This window comes from Notechis scutatus, chromosome 2 (assembly GCF_049901735.1).
Source record: "Notechis scutatus isolate UNSWTSFEM ecotype Mainland chromosome 2, rNotScu1.2, whole genome shotgun sequence".
Taxonomy (NCBI): domain Eukaryota; kingdom Metazoa; phylum Chordata; class Lepidosauria; order Squamata; family Elapidae; genus Notechis; species Notechis scutatus.
The window spans coordinates 78628186-78654857 of record NC_142010.1 but is presented as its reverse complement, the minus strand read 5'-3'; the positions used below and the strand labels follow the sequence as shown (position 1 = coordinate 78654857).

The window sequence follows — 26672 nt, the reverse complement described above, 5'->3', positions numbered from 1 at the left end:
TTGTAAAAACATTCCTTTAATGTTTACATGATAACATCCATGATCAGCTGTAACTGTTCAACCAGATAATACAGGAGCATCAGTATAGACACATAATGGTCATATTTACAGAAATAACTGTACAAATTAATTTATTATTTACAACTTCTCACAAGGAGATGTCATCTCCTTTAAGGAAGACAGTAAAATCTATCTAGCTTTTAGGGGATCAAAGAAGTGATGCTGCAAGGCTTCATCTAGAGTTATTCTTTTGGCTGGATCGTATTCTAACATCTTGCGGATGAGATCAAAAAGATTCTCATGGTCTTTATCATGACAATGCATAAATTCCTAGAGAAAAGACAGAAAAGCTAACTTTTAAAAATTCTCTTAGAATGTCAGAATTAAATGGAGAAAGAATTCCCACCTTTTACCTTTAGTGGTTTGCATCGTCTCCTAACATAGCGGCCTGCAGAGCTTTGTTCATCCCAGTCCAGTTGGTTATGATGAAAGTAACATTTCCTATATACAAAAAGGCTAACTATAACTTGCTGATCTCCATTTCTGGGCTATCAGTATGATTCTGCAGTTTACAAATATAATTTATTCATTCATAAGTAAATACATAAATGCTTCATTCTCTTTCAATATTTATAATACCCTTAATACAATCCTATGTAAAATACCACATTCAATTGAAACTTATACTCAAAGTATACATAAATGTTTCAACTTCAGCTTTCCATACAAGGAAGAGATGAGGAGCTACTCCTATGTGCTTATAAGAGATGTACAAATCTATTAAAAATTAAAATGCATTATTCTGACCATACTGAAGTTTGTCAAGCTTCTTCAAAACAGTTTTTAACTCAAAAATCACTGCTTTGAATTTAAAGGACTTTCTGAAGTGGCTGAAACAATGATGTCTGAACTTTGAATAATGCGTTCCAAACTCAACTCTTTTCAAAGTGAAAAATATTTCAAACACCTATGTTTTCTCCTCTAAGCTTTCCTGTACTCTTCCTTTTCTCAAGCTCCTTTCAGGGATGATATCTTTTCTTCATCTTTCTTCCTGATGTTTGTTTTTAGAGTTGCACATAGGCTTCAGCTACTTTTCTCAACTACCATTAATTTCCACAATTAAAAAAAAATGTGGTCACTGATGCCCTTTAATGCACACCTAGTTATTTTGGCATCCAGCACTATTGCTGTGTATTTTAACTTGGAAATAAAAGCCCACAGGATCAGTTTATTTATTTGTCATTTGTCACCTATCTTGCTGTAGGGCTAGTGTCTGCAGCAGTTGGAGTTATTCTTTTCTAAGTATATAGTCTTAACATTGGAAAGGAAGGGAAACTTTGCCCTGCCCAAGGATGTTTCTAACAATACATTTTTGTATGTGATAAAAGGAACAGATTAAGAATTCTAACTTTCAGGGGCAGCTTTCTTCAATTTTTGGCCACAACTCACAAATCTTAACTTGGGATGGTTTACAAAAAACATTTTTTGGGCTGCTCTTATAATCTTAATTTATTTGGAACAACAAGCCAGGGATTGGATGTGGCGATAAAGCATTCATTCCTACTTAGTTTTCTTTGCTCATGCAAAGGGAAAATGAAACCCAGGCTTGTATCCACAAACATGCAATTTATTCGCATCAAACCAGACAAAAGAATCAGGGTTTATGATCCTATGCAAATATTACCAGCATCACGTATTTTTATCCCCCCCTCCCCCCCAAAAAAAGCTTCCTTTGAATTTTTTTGGGGTGAAAGATTATGTTCACAATTTAAAATAAGCATACCGTGATTTTTTAATCATGTGCACTGGTAAAGGCCCAAGTATCCTCTCCATCATTGCCAAGTGTTCCTTACTGTCATGTGTCTGCAAAAAACAAAAGCAGCCCAAAGAAATTAAGCATATACCAAATTGTAAACAATAACAATCAGAATATTATTTGCCCATATCAGCAGGCTTCCACAAAAAAAGGACAACTGTTTAATCTCCAGAGTTCTGGAACTTGGAACCAAGCAAAAACCTGGAATGCAGTGTTCCTCAACTGTACATTTTATAAGTAGTCTCTGCTGAATAATTGCCCTGTTTAGAGACCATTTAAAGATACAATGGCTGTGACAGAATCCCCATGGTTATGTTATTGCAATTCAAGTATTTCAGACCATAGCAGTGACCTGTGAACACTACTTGCACGCTTCACAGTCCACTTCCAACAAGAGGGGACAATGAAGAAGACATTACTTGCCAGTGGAGTTGTGGGTACCAAGTGTGGTTGTTAGGCAATTATTACCTGTATTCAATGTGCAGTCTTTTTTAGTGGTGTGCATAACATTTTACATTGGAACAGTTCTGAATTCAGAATGATTGTTTGGCTTTAGTAACAGATTGTTCTGAACTCATTGTAAATGTTCCAACAGTCTTCTGACCATGCCAGAAATACTCAGAAATTGATTACTTCCAAAATAGTAACCACAGCATTGAAGCACTTACGTAAGGCTGGAACAATTCAGCCATACTGTACTAAAGTAAGCAATTTTTGCCTCTAAATATGATTTATTAAATATATATGCCACCCGTCTTAGATGATATAAAGTTCCGATAAATCTTACCCACATTCCATAAGATTTCACATCAAAGGATTAACAAAGCAAAGTAGATTCAATGTTCCATTTAACTCTAGAATTATAACTAAAAAGTTATATGCATACCTGGAAGACAGTGAAACCAAGATAATATTCAATCAAAATGCAGCCTATACTCCAGACATCACAGGGCTGAGACCAACCAAGTGCTGTAACACAATTCACAACATGTTGATTGTTTCATGACACTCAGGTTGAAAATCATGAATGAAAAATGCTTACCTGACTTCTAAAACCATCAGTCTTTTCCCCATTACTTATAAAAATAGGAAAGGATAGGGAAGAATAGTAACACCATGCATATTATAAATGTATGCATGAAAAGGGTTCTTAAATAATTTACACAAGATTAAACTAATAAATCAGCTTTGAAAATTTTTACTAACCAAGTATAACTTCAGGTGCTCTATAATGACGTGTAGAAACTAAAGTGCTGTGATGTTCATTATCATATGTTGCACTACCAAAGTCTACAACTTTAATATCCGAGTTTTTCAGGGTGCGTTCATCTCGCCTCTGTAACAAAGTTTTTTTAAAATTAGTTGTATTTCTTGAATCTCTTATGATTGAAATATATTGTGATCCAAGTAATAAACTTCTTAAAGAATTCCAGTGCTTCATGCAATGTTTATACTAATTGTGATGTTACTAAGTATTTTACACAGGAATCTCATACTAAAAAAAATGTTGTGACAGTTGAATACATTGTACAGAATAAAAAATGCATAGGAACAACCTACAGAGAAATATATTTTAACACTTACCATTTTACAATTGTACTTTACTATATAATCAGACTCTACAAATAAAATATTTTCAGGTTTTAGATCTGTATGAGTCAATTTATTGTGATGCAAAACTGGAAAAAAAGAAGAAGTAGGAATTCAATACTTAAATTCCTGTATAGCATTTTAGATATAAATAATTCTTTAATTATTAAATATACTTACAGTTTATGGACTGACAAATCTGAAAAGCCATCTTCCTAATCAGTTCAATAGAAAATGGCAAAAAACTATTTTCTTTAATAAATTCATAAGTACTGAGTCCCAGCAGTTCAAATACAATGCAGACATGACCATGATGTTCAAACCATTCCAACATCTGTACACAACGACTAGGGAATAAAAATATCATCAAAACAAGGGATTAATTAAACAGTAAATTATTTATTTTTTAAAACATAGTATTAATGTTTCAGTTAATACTTACAATGTACTACTAGGATCCAAGGTATTTAAATGTTCCAATACTTGTATTTCTGAACGAGCTGCTTCTCGATATCTACCAACACTTTTTACAATTTTTATAGCTACATGCATCTTTCTCCTAAGAAATAAAATAAAATATTGCAATTTAAGTACAGCCTTTTTCAAGCATATAAGAAAGATTCCTCTGTAACCTTTATTATCTGATACTTGGTAACTGATACCGTGTTTCTCATATAATAAGGCTGGGTCTTATTTTTTTTTGAGCCCCGAAAAAATGGCTAGGCTGTCTTTTCGGGGTGACTTAATCTCCTCCCCTTGCATCTTCGGGCGGGCGGGCAGCAATGGCTTGAATGTTGACCTCGGCGTTGGTGGGGCACTTCGTATCGGGGTCAACGCAGGCAGCACCATATCCGGGTGTGCAACAAAAGTATTTCCTAACGGCAAGCCCCCCACCATTCCCCCATTTCGCATGTTTTAATATAGGCCTTAATTTGGGGGGAGGGGCTTAATTTCATTTCATGCCTATAAAACATGCTGGGACTTCCTATTGGGGGAGGCCATATTGTTGGAGAAACAGGGTAGATGGGATCACATAATTCTACCATGTCCTGATTCAGAAATAATATCAAAATATTGTACAACAGTTAACAAACGTATAACTTTTGAACATTCTTTTCTCTTGTATGTAAATAATATTTGAAACCTTTTCAGATATTACAATCTGGTCATTTTGTATACATCACCATCAAACCCTACCAAAATAATATAAGAATGATGACATACTAATCAAGTCCAGATGTTGCACCCTGAAGTCAAGGGTTGGCAGGGGAGAAAATTTATACCAATTTTGTAATTGTCAGCATTATTTCCCATAATGAACTGGAGAGTCTGCTAAGGCATTTGAACAGTATTTTATGAAGGTTCAGGCAAAGGAAAATAAGTTAACACTGTCTCCGTATCTTCCAACCATATTTTTATTTTAAAAGAAATCTAGCAACTTTTACTTCAAAAATAGAAAGATATGCCAGGAAACAAAGTGGCCACTTAGTAGAAGTTACTATTTTTAACATCCCCTTCAACAGTCCGAACCATCAGTTCAAAACAATAAAAACAAAATATGAAACACTAGTAAATATAAAAATCTTTACAGAACAGAATAAACACCTTCCTTAAAATCACCAAACACCAAGACCATAAACATATAATCCAATATTCTATTAAAATAATCAGTAAAGGGATTCAACGAAGGTGAGTTTGGCTTCATTGGCTATTTAATAACAGCAAATAAAAAAAATAAAAAATCCTTAAGCTTGAAAATACAAAGCGCAACATTTAAAGATGAATTCAACATAAATTAACAGAAGCTTCAGTTTTTAGAAGAATGTCTCTTTTTTCTATTGAGGACTTCACTGCTTCAACAGCAATTTCATTGAGGCTATAGATTAGAGCAAACACACTAGAAAGAAACAGTGGGCGGGGCAGTGCCATTCTCTTTCCAATTCCCTTACTTCTCCAAGCAGCCAGCTGCAAGAAAGGAACGTCTGAAAATAAGCTAGAACCTCAAGTCCCATAGCCTAGACTGCAAGGAATTTGTTAAGGCTCCTTAATAAATACCTGACATCTTGTCTTATTTGCCTACAGAGGAATTATTGAGTCTGTCATCTGCACCTCTATAACTGTCTGGTTTGGTTCTGCAACCCAACAGGACAGACACAGACTTCAGAGGATAATTAGGACTGCAGAAAAAACAATTACTACCAACCTGCCTTCAATCGAGGACCTGTATCAAGAGTCAAAGAGGGCTGTGAAAATATTTACAGACCCCTCACATCCCGGACATAAACTGTTCCAACTCCTTCCGTCAAAACGATGCTATAGAGCACTGCACACCAGAACAACTAGACACAAGAACAGTTTTTCCCGAACGTCATCACTCTGCTAAACAAATAATTCCCTCCACACTGTCAAACTATTTACAAAGTCTGCATTACTATTACTGTTATTATTAATCCTCCCATCCTTCCTTTCACCCATCTCTTCCCACTTATGACTGTATGACTGTAACCTTGTTGATTGTATCCTAATGATTTTTATTGACTGTTTCCCAGTATGGTTTGTTTGCTTATTGTACCCTATGACTATTATTAAGTGTTGTACTTTATGATTCTTGACTCTTGATGATCGTATCTTTTCTCTTATGTACACTGAGAGCACATGCACCAAGACAAATTCCTTGTGTGTCCAATCACATTTGGCCAATAAAGAATTTTATTCTATTATTGTTTTTTTAAAGTTTGTTATTATGTTATTAGTATTGCATTTGTCAACATCATAGTAAAGAGAATGGGTTTAAATATTATATTAAAAAGGCCAAAAACTACAAATGATTAAAATTAAAGTTTGAATAATAAGACAGTTAAGACTACATCTACCTTGGGTTGGCATGTTGCATTATTAAGACTTTTCTAAGTTTGAACTGAAATTTTTTTATCATGCTACGTTTTATACCTTCAGTGCAGAAGATGCAGAAAAATTTAAATTATTATAGTTGGCTACCATATTAATTATTTTTGAACTGTTTTTCTGAAGTTTAACTTGCTTAAATTAATAGCATGTGCAGAAGGATTTCTACCATCATATAAACACATTTCAGTATTATTGATAATACTTTGGAGAAAACAGGATACATACATGTGATGATCAATGCATTCTACAACTTTCCCAAAGGCGCCTTCTCCTAAAGTAGCAATAACTTCATCTAAAAAGAAAAAAGAAATACATTCCAGCTGTTATAGAACTAGCTGAATAAAGCTGAACACTATTAAGTCTATCATTACAACATTTACTGTCTGTTTCAGAATGTATTATTTATATTGGATAGGTGTCACAAAATAGTTATCTAGCTATCAATCTAACTTTAAGCTTTATTTACTGTTGTACTTCTCTAAACAGCAACATTTAAGAGTACAGAAAAAAAAAAGAAATAGAATACAAAGACAAAACAAAAGATAAAAGAGAGCAATGAAGCTTTCTTAGCCCCGCCCCCACTTCTCATCTAACATACTATTCTAAACAGATTTTTTGCTGACATTTTTTTTAAAAGTGTTGAAAAATATTCTATACATCTTGCTCTTAGTACGTCTCCACTTTGACAGATCAGGTGACCCTCCTCATCATCCTCTACACTCCTGGATCTTTTCCTTCGATGGCTCTTCTGGAAACGGCACCAAGATCGTCCAGCCAATCAATATATCAGAGTGAATTCAGGGTAGATTACGCAATTCATTCAGCGGGGATATTCAGGCATTCAGTTACGCACCAGGCCACGAACAGTTGGCAGGAGCAATTTCAAATTCAGTCCCCAGAAATTCACAGGGCACAGTTTATGTTACAGAAGAAAAACATGGCAAGGAACAGATTTTCAGATAAATACTTAAAGTGGCAAGACAACAGAAACACAACACAATTTTGTCTCTTAAATTTTACATTACCAGAAGATTGAAACTAAGATTACAATCTAAATGACTTCTGCTAGTTGAAAACAATTGTTATCTTTATAAAACAGGTCTGATCTTCTTGAATTTTTTAAAAATGCAATTCAATTAATATTTATCAACAGATTATTCATGCAACTATTTATATTCCATAATTAGACCAGCTAAAGAGAAAGATATTAGTAAAATTTGTAAAATTGTCTAATATTCTGCTGATATACATCTGTAAGTACAAAGTCTTGCATCTCAACATTTTTAAATTTGAATGTACACAACAAAAGTACTTTTATTATTTGTAAAATATTCAGATCTTGCTAACTGTTGAAATTATTCATTCTCTGATAATAAAATCACCCAATGCTTAATATTTGCTTGAAACTATTTCACAGAAACAAAACACGATGAATTCATTACAGACATCGTATTAATAAACTAATTCCACTTAAACAGATCCATTTTGAAAAACAAGGAACAAGCTAGACAGGGTTGCTTCATCATGCTGTAAGACTAATTCAAATAAGGGTAAGACAGCTACTTTTATTTTTTGAGCTGCAAGACAAAAGGCAACAAAATAATCTGAGTTTTCCTGTTTTGAACAAATTAAGCCAAATGAAAACTCATATAGTTAGTACCCTTCATTATAGTCGAATCTACATACATACATACACCATCATACAGAAATAATAAAATAAAATGCAGATTTCATATCAAATCTTCCAAATATATCCAGAGAATCTAATATTCCTCAAAGTAGCTTAAAAACAATATACTTTTATTCTTTTTAAAAGCATACATACCGAATGTGAGCTGTCGCTGGGATCCTGTTTCTTATGCTTTCGTTTATGATTCTTTTTCCTACTTCGACCAGAAGATTTGCTATAATGATGGCAATGGCTCTTTTCATGTTTGTAATAATGTTTATGGTCATCTACGTCACAGAAGTCATTTCGATATTCTTCAACATATCTTCGGTCATGACGGTCTCTCTCATGTGTTGATGTATCATCCAAGTAGTTACTGAAAATATATTTACGTTATTTCCCCATTTCAAAAAAAGTAGTACAAAACAAATACATTTTATAAAGGTGTGCAAAGTATTTCCATCCTGACCTTTTTCAAATTCAAAATATTTCTTTCATGTTCAGAACAGCTATTCCATGCTTGAGCATTCAAGCTTAAAATACTTTCAAAGGAATCAGAAGATCCTGTTTCGAATGTGAAACATCTGTTTCAAACTCAAAACAAATACAGTATTTCAATCAGATGAGCTGTTTTGAGTTTGAGATGGCTTGGATTTTAAATGTTCTGCACACCAGTAATATTTTCTATATTCTAATAAACTTCCAAAATGCATAATATTTTATTAGAATTCCTTTTTATTTAGTTCAGATGGAAACTATACTGTTTTATTATTGAAATGAGAGTATTAAGCTTTTTAAGTAGAGAGCACCCATATGAAAGTTATTATAGCAACTTAAAGTTCAGGGCATTAGTAAAAAAAAACAGCAAGCAAACATAATTGAAACTTCAATTACAATAATTACTATAATTATAAAAATTCATAATCAATTAACTATCCCACTTGTGTGTGTGGATTGCTTATGTTGAGCAACACAAGAACTATTTAGATAATTCATCTCATCTAAGGATATTCTAAATCAGTGGTTCCCAAACTTTTTCAGTCCACTGTCCTCTTGCTGCTACAATGCCCCCCACCCAGGGGCGGGCTTCAAATTTCTGTGGGCGTGGCCTAATTTGAGGGTTTGGTTTGCTGGTAATGTGATTGGGTGTGTGTGGCTTGCTGGTGACATGACTGGGTGGGCGTGACTTGCTGGCCACATGACTGGTGGCAAGGCTGACTGGGTGAGCATGGTTTGGTGACTGGCAAACCAAATACAAGTGGTCCTCACTTAATGGCCAGTTGCTTAGCAAGTGTTCTAATTTATGACTGGCCTCCCCAGAACTACTTGACCTGTTTTTAAGGTTTTGACAGCCATGCACACACATATACACATACTCCCTTCCAACCCCGCTGGAGCAGGTCATTGGACTAGAATCAGCAAAGCATCTCTGATTAGATTCTAGTAGTGAATAAAATCTAATCAGAGATGCTTTGCTGATTCTTCTTGATTTGTTTTATTTGTATTTCTTTATTTTATGTTGCTGAATTGCATTGAAATGTGTGTCTCTTCTTGTGCACAACCCAGAAGCTTCTGTGATTCTTTGCAGCAAAAATTACTGACCTCTGGCTTTGCTCTACTTTTCAAACGTGCCGGAACTGCTGCGTTCTAGGAGCCGGCCCTGCAGGTCTACCCCATTGAGCCTGCTGCACTGGAGGGACCTGCCCAAGCAAGTCCAAGCGGAGCAGTGCACCAAATCAATGGGGTGAGCCTGGGAGAGGGAAAAAGAGAGAGAGAAAAGAGAGAAAGAGAGAAGGAAGATAAGAAAAAGGCACAAAGAAGGGGGGGCATGGAGGGATGGAGGGGGGAGGGGGAGAGAGGGAGCGCGAGAGCTGATGCATCAGATTGAAATGAGGCCTAGTTTAGAGGATCTTTTCCACACTGAAACTGTTAGGAATGTAATTCACCTAACAGTTAGTTGGATTGGAAAATATATAAACCAGGATAGACATTTCAATACTGTCTCTTTAAGAGAATGCTAAAACTGTAATTGGGCGTGGTTCCTCAAATGGCCATAAGATGGAGCCAGAAACCTGGGTTGTTTAGTTCCTGTTCTGTTGTCTTTTTCTGGAGAGTGTTGCCGTTCCTATTGACTGTTATTCTTGGATTTGATGTAAGTCTGTTACTGAACTGTTTTTGATACTGGACTTTGTTATTGGATTATCCCTGAACTGAAAACTGACTGCTTTAACTGTGAATGACTTGGACTGCTTGTTTGGACTTTGCTTAAACGTTTATTGGAAGTAAAAATCTACATTTTACTATACAGTGTATGTGTGTGCTGATTGTGTGTTATTCTTCACCACTCTCACTACGTCTCCCTGTGTGCGTTTTTCTTGTGGGGCTAGGGGACATATAGCTAGATTCTGTAAGAAGGGAAAACAACAGAAAACTGGTAATCACCAGAAGGCTAAGAAGAATATTAGTTTAGCTATGTCTAGCAATTCAACTGTAAACCATGATTTGTGGGTTGTTGAAAGTGGAGCATCGCAATGCATTACTAAAAATAGAGAGAGGTTTGTAAAGATGTCTACAAGTAAGCAACATATATCATTGGAAAATGGATGGAAGATGAAACCTTCTGGTGATGGTACTGCCTACTGTTCTTGTATAAATGAGCATTTAACTATGTTATAGGTACCTAAACTGAAATTTAATTTGTTATCAGTAAGGGCTTTAGTTAATCTTGGTTATGTAGTAACCTTTAAAGGAAATAACTATATAATAGAGAAAGAGGGTAAAAGTGTTACTGCTACTTTAGAGAATGATTTATATGTGATACATGATGACCAGTTGAAGATGGCTAACTCAGTTCATAACAATGTTAAGCCACATGATGAATGTATACATTTACTACATAGACGTCTGGAGAAGAAAATGCTCAAACAAACTGTTGAATTGTCAGAGGGAGTAAAATTGAAATCCTGTAGCAGAAGTATTTAAACTGTAATGCCTGTAGCCAAGATAAAAGCAAGACTACTCCAGCAAACAGACTAAATGGGTTTAAGACCAAAGAACCTTTAGAGGTTGTTTTTGCTGACATAATTGGTCCTAAGAAACCTAGTTTGGGAGGTGCCTGCAATATTTTGAGTATAATGGACTCATGGTACGGTTTCTGCTATCTCATGAAAAACAAAACATAAACATTCCAACATTTCTTTAACTGGCTAAGATTTGCTGAAAGAAAAATGAGGAGTAAAGTAATTACTTTAGTTACTGATAATGGGACTGAGTTTATTAACAAGAGATTCCAAACAATGCTGAAATTGGCTGGTGTTGAGCATAAACGTTCTGCACCTTACAGACCACAACATAACTCGTTTGTAGAACAAAGAGGGCAAATGTTACAAGTCATGGCTCGCACTATGTTATCTGATTAAGATTTGCCTGAAACACTGTGGGATGAGGCCATAATGTGTAGCAACCATGTGTTAAACAATGCGGTGAACACAACAACTGATGAATTGCCATTCACTCATTGGCATGGCAGAAAGCCAAATTTAAGCTTATCTACACACATTTTGAGCTCCAGCATGGGTGCATATTCCCTTACAAGTAAGATTGAAAGGGCAACATAGAGCTAAGAAATTATTTTTCGCAGGATATGAAGCCAACCATAGATCGTTTAGATTTTGGGATCCAGGCACAGCTCATGTTAATTGTAGCGCTAGTGCTAAATTTCTTGAGCACGTTGTGTGGAATAAACTGGAACAGGAATCCAGCAATAATGTTATTATTGACACCCAAATAGTCCCTAAAGATAAAATAAGTAAACCATGAATAGCATTTAAAGAGGAAGAACAGGAGGAAGTAGTAGAACAGGCATAGGAGGGGGTAGAAGAACAGGAGCAGGTGGCACAGGTGAGTCCACCAGTAAGTCCTGTATTACCTAGACATTCAACCCGAGTAACATGACCACCTGATAGATATCAGGCTAGTGTTGTATGCCAAGTGAATACAATTCCTGGTAACTATAGTGAACTGAAACTGTATCCTGCTAAGGATCAGGCTGCTTGGCAGGAAGCAATGGATAAGGAACTGGAATCATTAAAAAAGTTGGAGGTATACGAAAATGTTAAGTTACCATCTGGTAAACATGCCATAGGGTGTAAATGGATTTATAAGCTAAAGACAGGTGTAGATGGGACTGTCACCCATAAAGCCAGGTTGGTAGCACAAGGGTTCAATCAGACAACAAACAACTATGATGAGGTGTCTGCACCTAGTCTGAAGGCTACTACATTAAGGGCAGCATTAGTGTGGGCAGCTAAGGAGAAATACATTGTAAATCATTTAGATGTAGAGACGGCATATCTGCATAGTTGCAACACACTATTTATTCAAAGAAACCTTTAGGTATCAAAAATGATAATACAACTGATTGCTGGAGATTGAAAAAGAGTCTTTATGGCTTAAAACAATCAGGATATGAGTGGAACCAGTGTATAGTTAAGGAATTAACTAAGATAGGTTTTGTAGCTGGCATGGCTGATCCATGTTTGTTTAAAAAGGAAAGTAATGGTGTAGCGTCATTGTTGCTATTGTTCACTGATGACATAGCATTAATCACCAAAACTGAACAAGAAGCTACTAATATAATTTCACTTTTAGAGAAGAAATTTAAGATAAAACAGTTAGGAGTAATTAAACAATATCTTGGATTATAGATAAAACTAGGGGAGGCTACAAAATTTCACAGGCAGATAAAATTAACCAATTACTAAAAAGTTTTAAAATGGAACTTTGTAAACCAGCTAAAACACCGATGAGCCAGGAGTTTAACCACAGTGATGTTCAAAGTCCTGTTTTTGATAAGAACATTTATCAGTCCTTGATTGGTAGTTTATCTTATCTCAGTAATTGGTCACGGCCAGATATTAACCAATTAGCAAGAGCCAACTGATAGGCACTGGCAAGCTGCTAAGCGTATGTTAAGATATCTTAAACAATGCATTGTATTATGCATTGTATTTGGAGCCTAAAGATGAACTAAGTGTAACTGCATATGCTGATGCAAGTTTTGCTGCAGACATAAATACACGTAAATCTACATCAGGTACTGTAGTATTATTGGGAAAGGTGTTGATTGGATGGAGGTCTATTCGACAGAAATATCTAAGTTTGTCAACAATGGAGGCTGAATTCTCATGTTTGTCTTTATTATGTACAGATTTAGTTTGTTATAAGCAACTATTGATTGACATGGGAATTGATGTAACAGATTCTATTGTTGTTTATGAAGATAACCAATCAGCAATACAAATGGCTTCAAATATTGCTGTTAAGACAAGATCAAAACACACAGAGTTAAGATATTTAAATGTGAGACAATGTGTGCAAAGTAAGATGATTAAGCTGGAATACTGTATGTCAGAAAATAACATCGCAGATCATTTTACAAAAGCCCAAGGCTCTGTAAAGCATAAGGCTTGCTGTGAGGATTATGGACTTAGAATGTAAGGTTGTATATATTGTCCTACCCAAAGGGGAGAATGTTAGGAATATAAGTCACCTAACAGTTAGTTGGGTTGGAAAATATATAAACCAGGATAGACATTTTAATACTGTCTCTTTAAGAGAATGCTAAAACTGTAATTGGGTGTGGTTCCTCAAACACCATAAGATGGAGTCAGAAACCTGGGTTGTTTAGTTCCTGTTCTGTTGTCTTTTTCTGGAGAGTGTTGCCGTTCCTATTGACTGTTATTCTTGGATTTGATGTAAGTCTGTTACTGAACTGTTTTTGATACTGGACTTTGTTATTGGATTACCTCAACAGAAACATCTTTGCCAGCATCTTTGCCAGCACATTGAAACATCTTTGGCTTCTATTAATTAAAGGTTTTGTGGACGAAACATGGCCAAGACTATGAGGAAGCTCTCACATTTTGTTGAGGCTTTAAACAGGATCCATTGGACCAGATCTCCACCCTAAAAAATTACTTTTCCCCAATGTATTACAGTGCCAATTCTGGAGAAGGCAAAACCAAAATGTACTGGTAAATTACAACACACACACACACCCTTCTAACCCTGCTGGAGCAGGTGATTGGACTAGAATAGATATCTCATTATATTTCTCCTCCCTCCCTCCTTTATTTCTTTTTCTTTCTGTCCCTTTCTTCCATCCCCCCTCTTTCTTCATCCCTTTTTCTTTATTTCCCTTTTCTCTTTCTCTTCTTCCTTCTCTCTCTTTCATCTCTCTTTCCCTCTCTCAGGCTCACCCCATTGACTTTGTGCACCACTCAGTTCGGACTTGCTTGGGCAGGTGCCTCCAGTGCAAGGGGCTCAATGGGTTGGAACGCGGCGGTGGTGGGATGTTTGAAAAGGAGAGCAAAGCCACTCTCCTTTCCCAATGCTGCATTCGGGGCGGAGTTCCTTGCACCAGAGTGTGCAAGTCAATGGGATGATCCTAGAGGACCTTGCCTCGAATGCGGCAGCAGCGGGATTTTTTCTCACCCCTGAATTGTGCCCTGCCTCTCACCTCCAGCGCCCGCCTGCCACCTCTTAGCACCCCCCTGCCGGCCCCTTGCCTCTCAGCACCCCCTTAAGGCATCCCACTGCCTCCCAGGGGGCAGTACCGCCCACTTTGGGAACCACTGTTCTAAATCAACAAACCCATACACAGGGCAAGTTGAGAGCATCTCTGAATTCAGCAAACACAAATGCTAAGGTGAAATTGCCCAGCACTTCAGAAAAATAGTCATGATTTTGGAAGCTTTAATGTGCAGTTTCTTTCCCAAGCGGCCCTCTCAATATCCTCCTTTATCCTGACCATGTGTTCTTTCCACAACCCCGTCAAAAAAAATCTATATAATTTCACTGACATTGCAGTTTGAGGTTGTTTTTTTACAATAAAATATGTTTATAAACTGATGAGAAATTAAATCAAGTAACTAAGCAGTGAAGTCACGTTTTTAGCCAACAATTTAACTGAAAATAGGACTTTTAGGAAAGAACAGTGGCAATTGAGAGCTCACAACCAGAATGAACAAAGAGATGCTCAACAGTTTTGTAAAAGAAAAGTACAATGACCACTATCTTCAAAGACCAAACCGCACTGTGAGTATATCTATTGGTAAGGAAGTCAGCATTTCAAAATCTTTTGGGGTCAAATAATTTATAAAATAGAATATTAAATTACTAACAATAATTAGCATACAGATAAAAAGCCATCAGGGGAGGAAGTGGTATTAGACATACAAATGGATCGTGTTCCTGAGTCAAAGGAACAAACTACTTTTCTTAAAAATAACATGACAGAACTGGAAATGGTCAGACAGAAAAAATGTACACAAAACCTTCTGAGATGTGATATTTTACATGGTGATTTTCCTTATGAGAGAGAAAAGGTCCTGGAGAAGGAAGTTACTAGTTGGAAGATAAGATGTTCCCATGACCCCAGTGATGAATCCCTATCCTCTCAGATTGAGGATATTTCTTTGGGAGCTTTTGATTTTAGGTGATTCAATTACAACTTCAATTTCATTCAGGGCCGTATCAGGGTTTTGTTTGTCCTTGAGGGGCTGGGGTGGCGGTGGGCAGGGTGGGCCTGCGGCCCTCCCAAGCTCCATTTTCACTGGTAGAGGCACTGTGGGCCAGTCCTCTGCTGTTTCCAGGGTGGCTCTGCAGGCCAAATCTAAACATCCTGCAGGCCGGATCTGGCCCCCGGGCCTTGAGTTTGACACCCCTGAATTAGAAGAACAGATGTGTTTGTAATGGATATGGTTGTTTGCTTACATGATGCAAAACTTGAAAATTTCATATCCCATGTAGATAAGGTGCTCAACAGTGCTTGGGAGGAGGTAGTAGTTGTGTCCATACTATACTGGTACCAATCATATTAAGTAATAGCAAAATTTAGGCTGCTTACTGAATCTAGGATTGCAAAGTCAGCATTCTTATAAATTTTAATTGCCCTATATCCAGAACAAGTTAGACAGAGTCAAAGGTCTGAATGTGTGAATGAGACTATGTCAGGAGAAGAGATTTAAATTTGTTCAATACCAGGGAATGTTTTGGGAGGAAAGACAGGACTCACCTGAACTGAAATGGAACCAGGCTGCAGATATATAACATGACAGATGTAGTGGAGCAGTTTTATGCTGATTCCAGACAGCATCTGATTTGGAAGGGTGTAGGAAATATTGTAAGAAAATAGGACCACTGTGGAGTGAACTAATGAGTAGAACTAATGTCAATTGAAAAAAATGAAAAGGCTACGAAAAGGACTCATACCAATATCTGAATACCAACATGTATCTGTTAGCAGTCTCCAAGCGAAAAACACAGATATAATAGAGAGAATAATAGAGAGAAGAGAGATTTGGTGACAACCAATGGAATATAGTAATTTCTAAGTATGAACATATGTTTAGCACAGTAGGATGCCTTGGAAAAGAATCTGTCTTTATATATAGTCAGGCTTAAAATCTAATGTACTAGAAAATATTGTAGGACAAGGTACCTTCATAGAATCACTAAGGTGCCAATATAGCTGGCCACAATTGTGAACTAGATCTAAGGATATGCTATTGCTCAGCCAATCAAAATACTGAAGAGTTCTTGAGTTGTTGAAATAATTCCCAGAGGCATGGTAAGATAAATTCTTGTAACAATGGAAGCCATTTGATTACTGGTACATACTTGGGCATAACAAAAAAAATCAAATTTAAAATCCTAAATAATTATGTCATAGAACAGTTGATATTGGAAATAAATTTAGATTTAATTTTAAGTAGTGGCCATATTCTCAATTGAGATGTAACTGTCTAGAACTAATATAATTATTATATTTATCACATGGGCAACTGCTGTTGTGTCCAACACAGTCACATCTGAATATAAAAAAAAACTAGTTTTGCTGCATAGCGGTTACTTAAAATTACAATAACTGATGCTCAACTATATATATTTCACAATATATGAAAGGTTCAATCAAAATCAGGAAGAGGCTAAAATAGCTTTCTAGTTGAGTCCAGGATATGCAAAAGAAGGCTACCTTCAGGATAGGAAGGACTATCTTAATGGGAATGAAAAAGAACATGAAACCTGACCAAAAACATATATGATAAGGAATGTAGACAAGAATTTTGAGAAGCACATGGCAAAAAACATAAAGAAGAATAAAAACATTCTTAAACACATTCAAAGAAAAAAAATTAAAAAGCTGGCCACTAAACAATAAAGGCATAAAAGGTACCCTCAAGAATAATACTGTAAAGTGATTAGTACCAAAGGGTTTGAATAGTGTTAAAGCAAAGCAAATCCCAGTCATACTAAATTAATATGTGCAAAGGCATTCCCGGTCACATGCTTTTCAAGCAGGAAATGTGAAGCCAGGAAGACCTCCATATTATAACCAGTTCTGCTGGGAAAGTATAATCCTATTCGAACCTAAAGTAGGAAAATTCCTGGGAATAGAACCATGAAGCCAGGGTCAATCAATTTTGTGTTTATTTATTTTAGAAATGTATACTATTTCTCAACTCTACAGTAAGTATGAACGGTGTACAATTAAAACCAATAATTCAATACAATTAAACAACACCAAAATGGGAGATCAACAATATTAACTGATGCAAAGGAGCCCTATAGCCCAAGGCCTGATTTTTTTGGTGCTTTGACAGTTCCTATATCTTACTGGATGACACTGCTTACTTGATGGGACATGCAGCATTCCAACTCTGCCCAATTGTACAGACAAGATGAAAGCAAATGGAAGACATACAGTCCTTTAAATAACGGGTTTATAAATGAAGGGTTTTATAGATAGTAACCAGCACTTTGAATTGTATTCAGAAGCTTATTTAAACCAGTACAGCCTCTGGAATAAAGCTGTTAGCTAGGTGTGATGACTCATGCCCGTAATTGTTTGCTGAATTAATTCTGGACCAGTTGCAACTTCTGAGTGGTTTTCAAAGGCAATCCCATGTAGGCAGTGACCAAAGCATGAGTGGCTATCTCAAGGGCCTTCTGAGTCAGGCAAGTAGTTTAAACCTGTTGTTCCTGATCCCAACCTCCAACAATATCCAACTCTATTAGGTATTACCTAGCTAATACAAGTAGTCATCTTATGGCCACAATTGAGCCCAAAATTTATGTTTCTCAGCAAAAGGAGTGAATTTTGTCCCATTTTACAACTTTTCATGCCATAGATGTTAAGTGAAAAACTGCAGTTGATAAGTTAGTAACATAGTAGACTGAATCTGGCTTCCCCATAGACTTTGCTTGTCAGAAGATCGCAAAATATGATCTTATGACACCAGGACACAGTAACTGAGTCAGTTACCAAGTATCTGGATTTTGATCATGATCATGGGGATGTTGCAACAGTAGTAAGCATAAAAAACAACGTATATCACTTTGTTCAGTGCTATTGTAAGTTTGAAAAGTCACTAAATGAATTGTTGTAAATCAAGGGCTACCTAAACCTAACCAATGATCTCATCCAGAGGTATCATGTAGATGTTAAACTGGAAGGACAAGGACACTGAGCCTGTGATATCTCATAAAGCAGGGTCTTCAATGTATTCTTCCCCCTCCTCCTCCTCAATACTAATTGATATTGGAGAAAGGAGAAGAAGCACTGCAACTTCATGTCTCCCACTTTCAATCCTCAGTTAATCCAGAAAGATACTATGAAAGTATTGAAAGATGTCAAGAAGAATCAGGGTCTCCTGGAACTGACAGTTGTTATCAACAAGTGTTGTCTCTATACTTTGCATAGACCTGAAACTTGACTGAAGCAGACTAGATAATCTGATTATTTCAGTGTCTTCTGAAGTTGCAACTTGATCACCTTTTCAACAATTTTTCTAGATAGGAAGAATGAAGACTGAGCTACAACTGTCTACCACCATAGGGTCCAACTTTTTCAGATGGTGTACCACTATCACCAAGATAGGCAGAAGCATCCTCTCATTCAAGGATGAATTCACCATTCATGTATCAGATTTAACAGACAGCTAGATTAACAGTCCCAAAGGCCATATTCTCTTCCTCACCTGTCACAGGATTAAGCATTCCCAATTAAGCATTCCCAAGGACAAGGCCATGCTTTAGCAAATGTGACTAGACTGCCAGTCAGATTCTAACTCAAGGTCCATTTCTTGCCTAGTAGTTTCCAATAAATCCAAACTCTTTCTGGTGGTGAATGGTAAGACACCACCAGCAAGCCAAAAACAATCAGTCTGACCATGACATAGGACTGATAGAACCTTCAGATCATGTCATGACTACCCTGAGATAAAAACTAGATCTAACACATGACTATTTCTGTATATTGATCCTTTAATTATTTGGATCAGGTTCATGTTTCAGGTGGCCCCAAACTATATGTCAGTAGATACAGTCAGTAGATGAAGACTATCATTTTCGGAGATTCCACTACTAATCCAAAGACAATGTTAAGTAGCACAAGCTATGCAGCAGTAACAAACTCACTAGTCCATAAAGCCCAACTACAACCACCCTCTCTCTCCACCATCAATTTTACCTTCTCACACTTACCAAATCCCAGGTCTTGGGAAGCAGCTAACATAACTATCCACAATAACAGTCAAACATCCTCAACTTATCTGTCAATCCACAGGATCTCCCCGAAGTACAAACTTCAGCCTTGCTGCACTGAGCAGCTGAAAGACAGTTGCATAACAAAATTAGGACTAGGGGCTACCCAATGAATCTCACTGGGAAGATAAGCAAACAAGTAAAAGTAAGCACTTTTTCACGTTGTTCAGAATCAGTTTGCATAATTCATTAAATGGCAATAGTCACTGGAAGGTTTCAAAAGGATATCGAATACATTAACAAAGGACATGCTTACTAGGGGTTAATAATTTTGAAATCTCAGTTTACTTCCAGGTTTGGGACAACATAAGGTATATGGGAACAATGGTAGGAAGGGAGTATGTATCCCTCTTCTGTTTGTGAGAACAGGGATACTTCAGCAAATAAATAAACAATAAAACAAGTTTAAAAACATACAGTGTAAATATCCCGACTTCAGATAATTTATTAATTAAATGTATATAGTTGCCCATCTAACAAGAAGTGACTTTGAGTGATATACAAGTCAGCAGAAAAAAATAGAAATATAAAAACAGCCATTTAAAAATAGAAAATCAGCATTATAATGAAGGTGATTACATGAAAAGTACCATCAATATAATCCTTCTCTTGGACAAAGCATCCAATTAATAGACATAGAAATGTACTTTGCAAGCTTAGCTCACAGAAACTTTGCACAAATGTATTCAGTCATTAAATAAATTGTTGCTTCCTTTCCTTATTATTTTATCTTCTAGAACTCCAGTGAACAATACAGTAGAACCTCCAGTGACGACCGTAATCCGTTCTGAGAATTCAGTCACCTAATTTGGTTGTCACCAAAGTGCATGCGCTAAAAAAAAATGGCACAGTGCGGAAAGGGAAATCGGGACAGCTGTGTTTGGTTGCCACACGAGCACCGTTCATGACTAGAGGTAAAAACTTTTGGTTGTCACCCAATTTGGTCATGAATGGAAGTGCTCGTGACCAGAAGTTCTACTATATTACTATAAAAGGAACTCTTATCCTTGTCTCACTAAAAAATAATAGGAAAATCATTTATAATACTAATTAAACTACTTAAAAAAAACAAAATAGAGCAAAAAATATATAATTCATTAAATCAAATAAAACATTTATATAAATGTACTAAAGTAACATAGCTTCTTATTTATTTATTAAATTTATATGCCACCCATACAAAATCTAGAACCAAGGAAATGGGTAGCACAGCAATGAGCTTTTTTTATCCCATCAACTACTTCCAATGGTAAACAATGCCCAAGCCAACTGGAAAAGCCAAGTTACAGAAGGCCAAAAAGGTGAGAGCAATTCTCACCTCTTTAAACCTTATTTATAATGATTATATAATTATTTACATAATTATCCTATACGATATTTATAATTAGAAAATTATAGTTAAATACCTGTCTGCAGTTTTAAGTGATTTATAGCGTCTGTCATTTCTTTCACTACTATGGGACCTCTTCTTATGCTTTCGGCTATTTGTAGATTTTTTTTCTCCTCTGTCATCTTCTTCAGAATAACAACCTTGTTTTGAGTGCTTCATCTTATAAAAGAAAATATATCAAGAGAAAAGTTTAATGAAAATTTAAACAAATTAAAAGCACAATCTGAAATATTTAGTCAAAACAGGCTTCTATTATTTCAATAGTTGATTTTACTTGAGTATGGCAAATAAAAGTAAGGTTATATTCTAATTTCTATTTAGTGGAAATAAACCTCATTAGACAGTGAGACTTACTTCATAGTTACTATAACAAAGAGCTGTTTACAAAAAATATTTAAATCTGTAAATACAGAACCATTTATTTAAATGCAAGAGAATTTCGGTCCCCTTATTGTATTCCCTTCCATTCCTCACCACTTGAACCCAATATGCTTTCTATCAAGAAACAGAATAAATATTAAAAACATTTTCGGTTACATTATTTTAGGGCTGGAAACTTTTCCCCTTCAAATCCCTTTCTCTACAATCTCTTCACTTTGCAAGTTGTCGCATGGGGGGAGGAGGAAAGCAAGGCATTTATGTGGATCTTTCTTTGCTTGACCTTTCTTCCCTGCCCACTGAGGATTAGAAAAACTGGAGTGGAATAGATTTTAAGAGAGTAAGCTGTCTGCTCTTCTACACATTGAAAGCAACTATGATCGTACTGGCAATGAGAAAAGGTATGGCTCCCAGCCCCAGACTATAAGCATGATTACAGTGTTTTTGATGCATATAAAACATTAAGCAGGGAACTCTAGGATTCCAAAGAGTGGGGGAGTGATTAAATGGCACAACAAAAGGTTCAGGCAAAGGAGAGATTACTTTTTTTGGTCCCTCTTCCTTACAAAGAGCGGGGATTGCAGGGAGAGGAAGGGATTGCAAGAGAGCAAGCTCCCAGTGTGATCTTATTTATTTCAATGTGTAGAAAAGCAATCAGTTTAGTAGTCCAGAGGTTACTAAATTTTGAATAAGGGAAATTTATTCCTTTAATTTATTCCAATGGAAAAATGAGTGACCCCATGGCTCAGTCAGTTCTATAGACATCTCTGAGAATGCTTACAATCAATCCCTCAATTTACATTTGTTTTTTCAAGACACATAAATTGCAGGCTTACTCAGATAAATCTGAATAAGAGGCAGATTGCATTCTTGCTCTCTCCTAAATAAAAACAACCTTCAGAATTACTAATACAATTTAATGTTATAATTTACCATCACTATTTATATTTCTAGAATTCTACACATCTATCTTCTCATGAGCATTTCTAAAATGTCCAGGATGGGGCACTAGTACCATAAGACATGCCTATAGTAAGTACATATCTATCATAGGCATGAAAGATGCTGATGGCATTCATTGTTACCCTATGGTTTATGAATAAACCATGATGGCTGTGTTTGCAGAACATGCTAAATCAAAAGGAACTGTATCCCATCAAGATTTGCTGTAATGTGTAAACTCACTGAAAATCAATGTCATCTGCTCCTACTGTATGTCTCATTACCTTCTGTTGAAGAGCATGCTCCAGTTAAAACTGGGAAAAAGGGACAACAGGCATCCCTGACAATGCACTGCAACGAACAATAATAGCATACTAAGACAGTGGCTTCTCAACATTAAGTGCAACCAATGTCCCCTTTTAAACCGACTTTCTATTACCATCCATTGGCAATTAGTGAAGTCTTAAAGCAAAAGAGGGGTGTATCTATTTCGATATTACACGCATTCGACTGTGATTCTTCGATGCTGAAAGATACTTTTTTATGCAGTCAAAAATCCGACTATCTCGCCTCCACAGCCAACACAGAGGTGCAGTACGTACTTGCGCACGCCCAGTCCCATATTTAGCCCCTGGCATTTCCATATAAGACCGGAAAAACGGATTTATCTGCTCGTGGGATGGCTGCTGAGGCGCAATGTGGACCATACCGATATATCAAGTCTAAATTTATATATTTAAATTTAAGTCACATCGTTTGCTTTCAATTCTTTTAGCGTAAAAACTGCAACAACGAACCTCAGGAAAAGTATTGGGGTTGGGAAAACCTCTTTTGCTGCTGTGCAAGTACCTCAGGGAAGGGAGGGGGAGAAAATTTGAAATTAGAGCAACTTTTATCGTCGATCTGCTCTCGTTTCCCAAACGGAGCTCCGAGATTTTTTTTGCCCAAACCGTGGGATCATTTCAAAGACGCTCCGCTTCACTCCTACCTTTTTTCCCTTCCAAAAAGGTGACCTTCCCGGTCGCTTCCCGGCTACGAGCAGGTAGGAAGATGACGGTTATCAAGTATCCAAACAAACAAAATGGCGGCTTCTTCCCGTCTCACCTCCGGAATGACGTCAAATATCCGAGGGCGGGAAGAGGGTTGCCTCTTTCACGCCGGGATTCCTTTGTAGATCGGCCGCGGCCTCCAGATTTATTTATTTATTTTTTAAACTTTTGAGCGTCGTGGCGAGGAGGGATGCTTGTCGCAACGTTTTGATCGGGAACTTTTAGAGCAGAACTTCAGAATATGCGGCTGTGGGGAGGGGTAGAGGTGTTTTGTCACCACAGCCTGAAAGTGGAAGGAAGAAAGGCAGAAAATGAGCGTGGGAATTGTATCTATCTCAAGAATATTCAAACTTGGCCTCTTGTGACTTCGGCTCCCAGAATGTTTATTATTTCTTTATATGCCGCCTTTTATTTTTATAAAATAATTCCAGGCGGCGGCGAACACGCATTGTGCTCTTTCAGGTGTTTCTAAATCTATTTCTCCCGGGATTGTGAACACGTGTTTACATCAGTGCTTCTGTAGCCAAGAAAAAAAAGAATGAGCGGCCTTCTCCGTGGAAACGAATGCTGAATGCGATGGGCGGAAAAAGGGATCGGGGGCAGCAATGCAGTCTTCCATAGAGCTGCGCGTCCAACTTGTCACGTTAAAAGCGACTTAATTAAAGATGGTAACAAGGTTTCTTTTTAAAAAAAACCATAATGGTTCCAAAGTATCCACTTGGACAGCCCCCTGTATGAAATGGTATAGGGTCTCCTGCTTGAGCAGGGGGCGTGGACTACAAGATCTCCAAGGTCCCTTCCAGCTCTATTCTGATTGATATCTACTGCGGGGCAGTCGCAGGCCAGTGGTCTTCAGGCACCCCACCTCCCACCCCACTTTGTACCGTACTGGAGTCCCTAAAAGCATTTTAGAAAATAAAGGTGTAATCCTGGCTCCGCACCACAGAGGGACCTAGATTACAAAAAAAGTACTAGGTGGAGAATTTAATTTGTTACTGCTTTTAAATTGGCAACTAAGTTGGCAAAAGAAATGGCTTAGGGTCTCCTGCTTGGGCGGGGATGTGGGTCCGGACTAGATGATCTACAAGGTCCCTTTCAACTCTGTTGTTCTGTAAAACTAGGATACTACCCTTAAAAAGTTCTTCGAGTAAGACACCCTGAAATCCGAACTAAGCTGTATCGTGCAAAAAAACCCAAAACCTCTCACTTTTGCTTCAGAAGAACGCCGCTTTCCCTCAGAGCCAAGCCTAAAAAACCGGCGAGTTAACCTGCAGTAATTTCTCTCTCCAAAGTTCCTAGTTTAAGAGAAATAAATAGACGGGCACCTTTCCCTCCGCGGTCAACGTCCTCCGACTTCTCCAGGGTAGGGCATTGTAAAAACGGAGGCTCCGCACACGTATAGCCCGGAGAAGGGAGGGGTTGGGTGCGGATATTATGACGTCGGAAGCAGCCATTGGTTAATGTTTGTGGCCTGCCACAAATAGTTCTCTACGGCGCGTGTTTGGGTTGATGTTTTTCTTATGTTCGAGGGGGGTGACAACGCTGCTCTGCTGATAGTAGCTGAGAAATAAATTACTGTACGCGTGATTGTTGCAGAGTTTCTGGAAAGATGGATGCCGCTTTGCCATCAGCGTAACTGGGAAAAGGGCTGTTTAAAAAACGTTGCAGAGTCCCCTTGTGGATTGAAAAAAAATAGTTTTATTGCTTTCATACATATGAAGGGGATTAGAAAAAGCATTAACCAACTACTAGAGTAAAACAGTAAAATACTTATGGCAAATAGTGCCTTATATTCGCTTTAGTTGATCAACCAGGTGCATTCCTAGGTGGAGGACAGAATCCTGACTGGTTAGTCATATACTGGTTATCTCAAAACTAGATTATTTGAATACATTCATTATGGGTCAGCCGTTGAAGTCAGTCTAGAAATTGTAGATGGCCCTGAAGGTGGCAGCATAAGTAGTAGTAAGTGGTATATCTCTAAGATCCTTCATTATTCCTTTATTGAAGTAGTTTATTTTATTTATTTATTTATTTGATTTGCCAATTGTTTACAAGATAATTAAATAAATAAAATAAACTACTTCAATAAAGGAATAATGAAGGATCTTAGATAATAATGAAGGATCTTAGAGATATATATATCTTAGAGATATATAGTTGCACTGAGTACCTTCTGAATCCAATCCACTGTAACAATGAGGGTACTCCTATCTATCTATCTATCTATCTATCTATCTATCTATCTATCTATCTATCTATCTATCTATCTATCTATCTATCTATCTATCTATCTATCTATCTATCTATCTATCTATCTATCTATCTAGACTGCTTCCAGCCTTAAAGTCCATTCTACTGTCATCAGGGAAGTACAAATTGTGCAGCCTACCTCAGATACATTGAAAGTGAAGCAAATCCTTTTCTTTTTACAATTTGGGAAAGAGCTAAGACACATTTATCCTTTGGATATCCTTGGGTTTTAATGTTAAGTTTTCAATATTTTAATTATGAGTATTTTTGTAAGCCATGTGGACATGCCAGTAAATTGGTGAACATGTAAAGCTTTAAGTTAATAATGTAGTATATAAATAATTTCTTTTAAATGTCTAGTTCGGATAAGCATTCAAGTCCTGGGCATATGGCTTCCCCCCAGAAAGATCATGTTGTGGGATTTTCCTCCTGTCTTGCTTGGATAGTGATCCAGTCCTGAATATGTCCACGTCTAGATCCCACAAGACCATATTAGAGCCTTACCAAATTGGCTTCCAACTACATGTGAACAAACACTGGTCCAGACAGAGTGGAGTAAGTTCCGAAAATGACCCCATCCTTGTTTGAGATGGTAGTCCAGCATAGGTATATGATAATATACAGTATATGGAATAGACTCTAGCAGACCATAGGAAGCCTCAAGACATTAAGGCTTTCAAAACCACATGACTCAATTTAGGTCATAGAATTCCAAATAATGTAAGCACATTTTTTCTGCCATAATCCATAAACTGAATGAATGTAAACACTTGCTTGTTCTTTATATTATCTTCTGCTTCCCAAATCTGCCCCATCCTTTAAAAAGTTGCCTGGAAATCCAAGCTAATTTACTTTGGGTGGCATATATCAAGTATGTCCTCCCTCATCAAAACATGATCTGATCCTGATATTGAGGCCCAGGGGACAAATCCTGTTTGTTTCCCTGGCATGTGCCCTTTCATTTCACAGGGTGTTTAATTAAAAAGTAAATCAAACTATTTTATAGATTGTAATGAGACAGTGCATGTTAATATTTTTGATTTAATTTCTACACTCCAGTCTTCAGAAGTC

The 26672-nt window shown here is 36.9% G+C and overlaps 1 protein-coding gene across 3 annotated transcripts; it reads right to left on the bottom strand.

Annotated features, from left to right (window-relative positions):
* Window positions 1-24738, bottom strand: CLK4 (CDC like kinase 4). 3 transcript variants are annotated; one of them, XM_087955250.1, is made up of 14 exons: window positions 24556-24738; window positions 23288-23631; window positions 20996-21138; window positions 8139-8358; window positions 6971-7061; window positions 6539-6605; window positions 3849-3965; window positions 3587-3753; window positions 3401-3495; window positions 3023-3152; window positions 2703-2785; window positions 1784-1863; window positions 414-501; window positions 1-330 (listed from the first exon to the last, which is right to left on the bottom strand). In XM_087955250.1, the coding sequence occupies exons 3-14, from the start codon at window positions 21136-21138 to the stop codon at window positions 190-192; spliced, it is 1422 nt and encodes a 473-aa protein (XP_087811376.1). In that variant the 5' UTR covers window positions 23288-23631; window positions 24556-24738; the 3' UTR covers window positions 1-189. The 3 variants fall into 3 exon arrangements, with proteins under 3 accessions (XP_087811376.1, XP_026542415.1, XP_026542454.1); XM_026686630.2 differs by having other exon boundaries at window positions 24549-24729; XM_026686669.2 differs by lacking the exons at window positions 23288-23631; window positions 24556-24738 and adding an exon at window positions 16060-16140 and having other exon boundaries at window positions 20996-21123.
* Between the last annotated feature and the right edge of the window lie 1934 nt (window positions 24739-26672).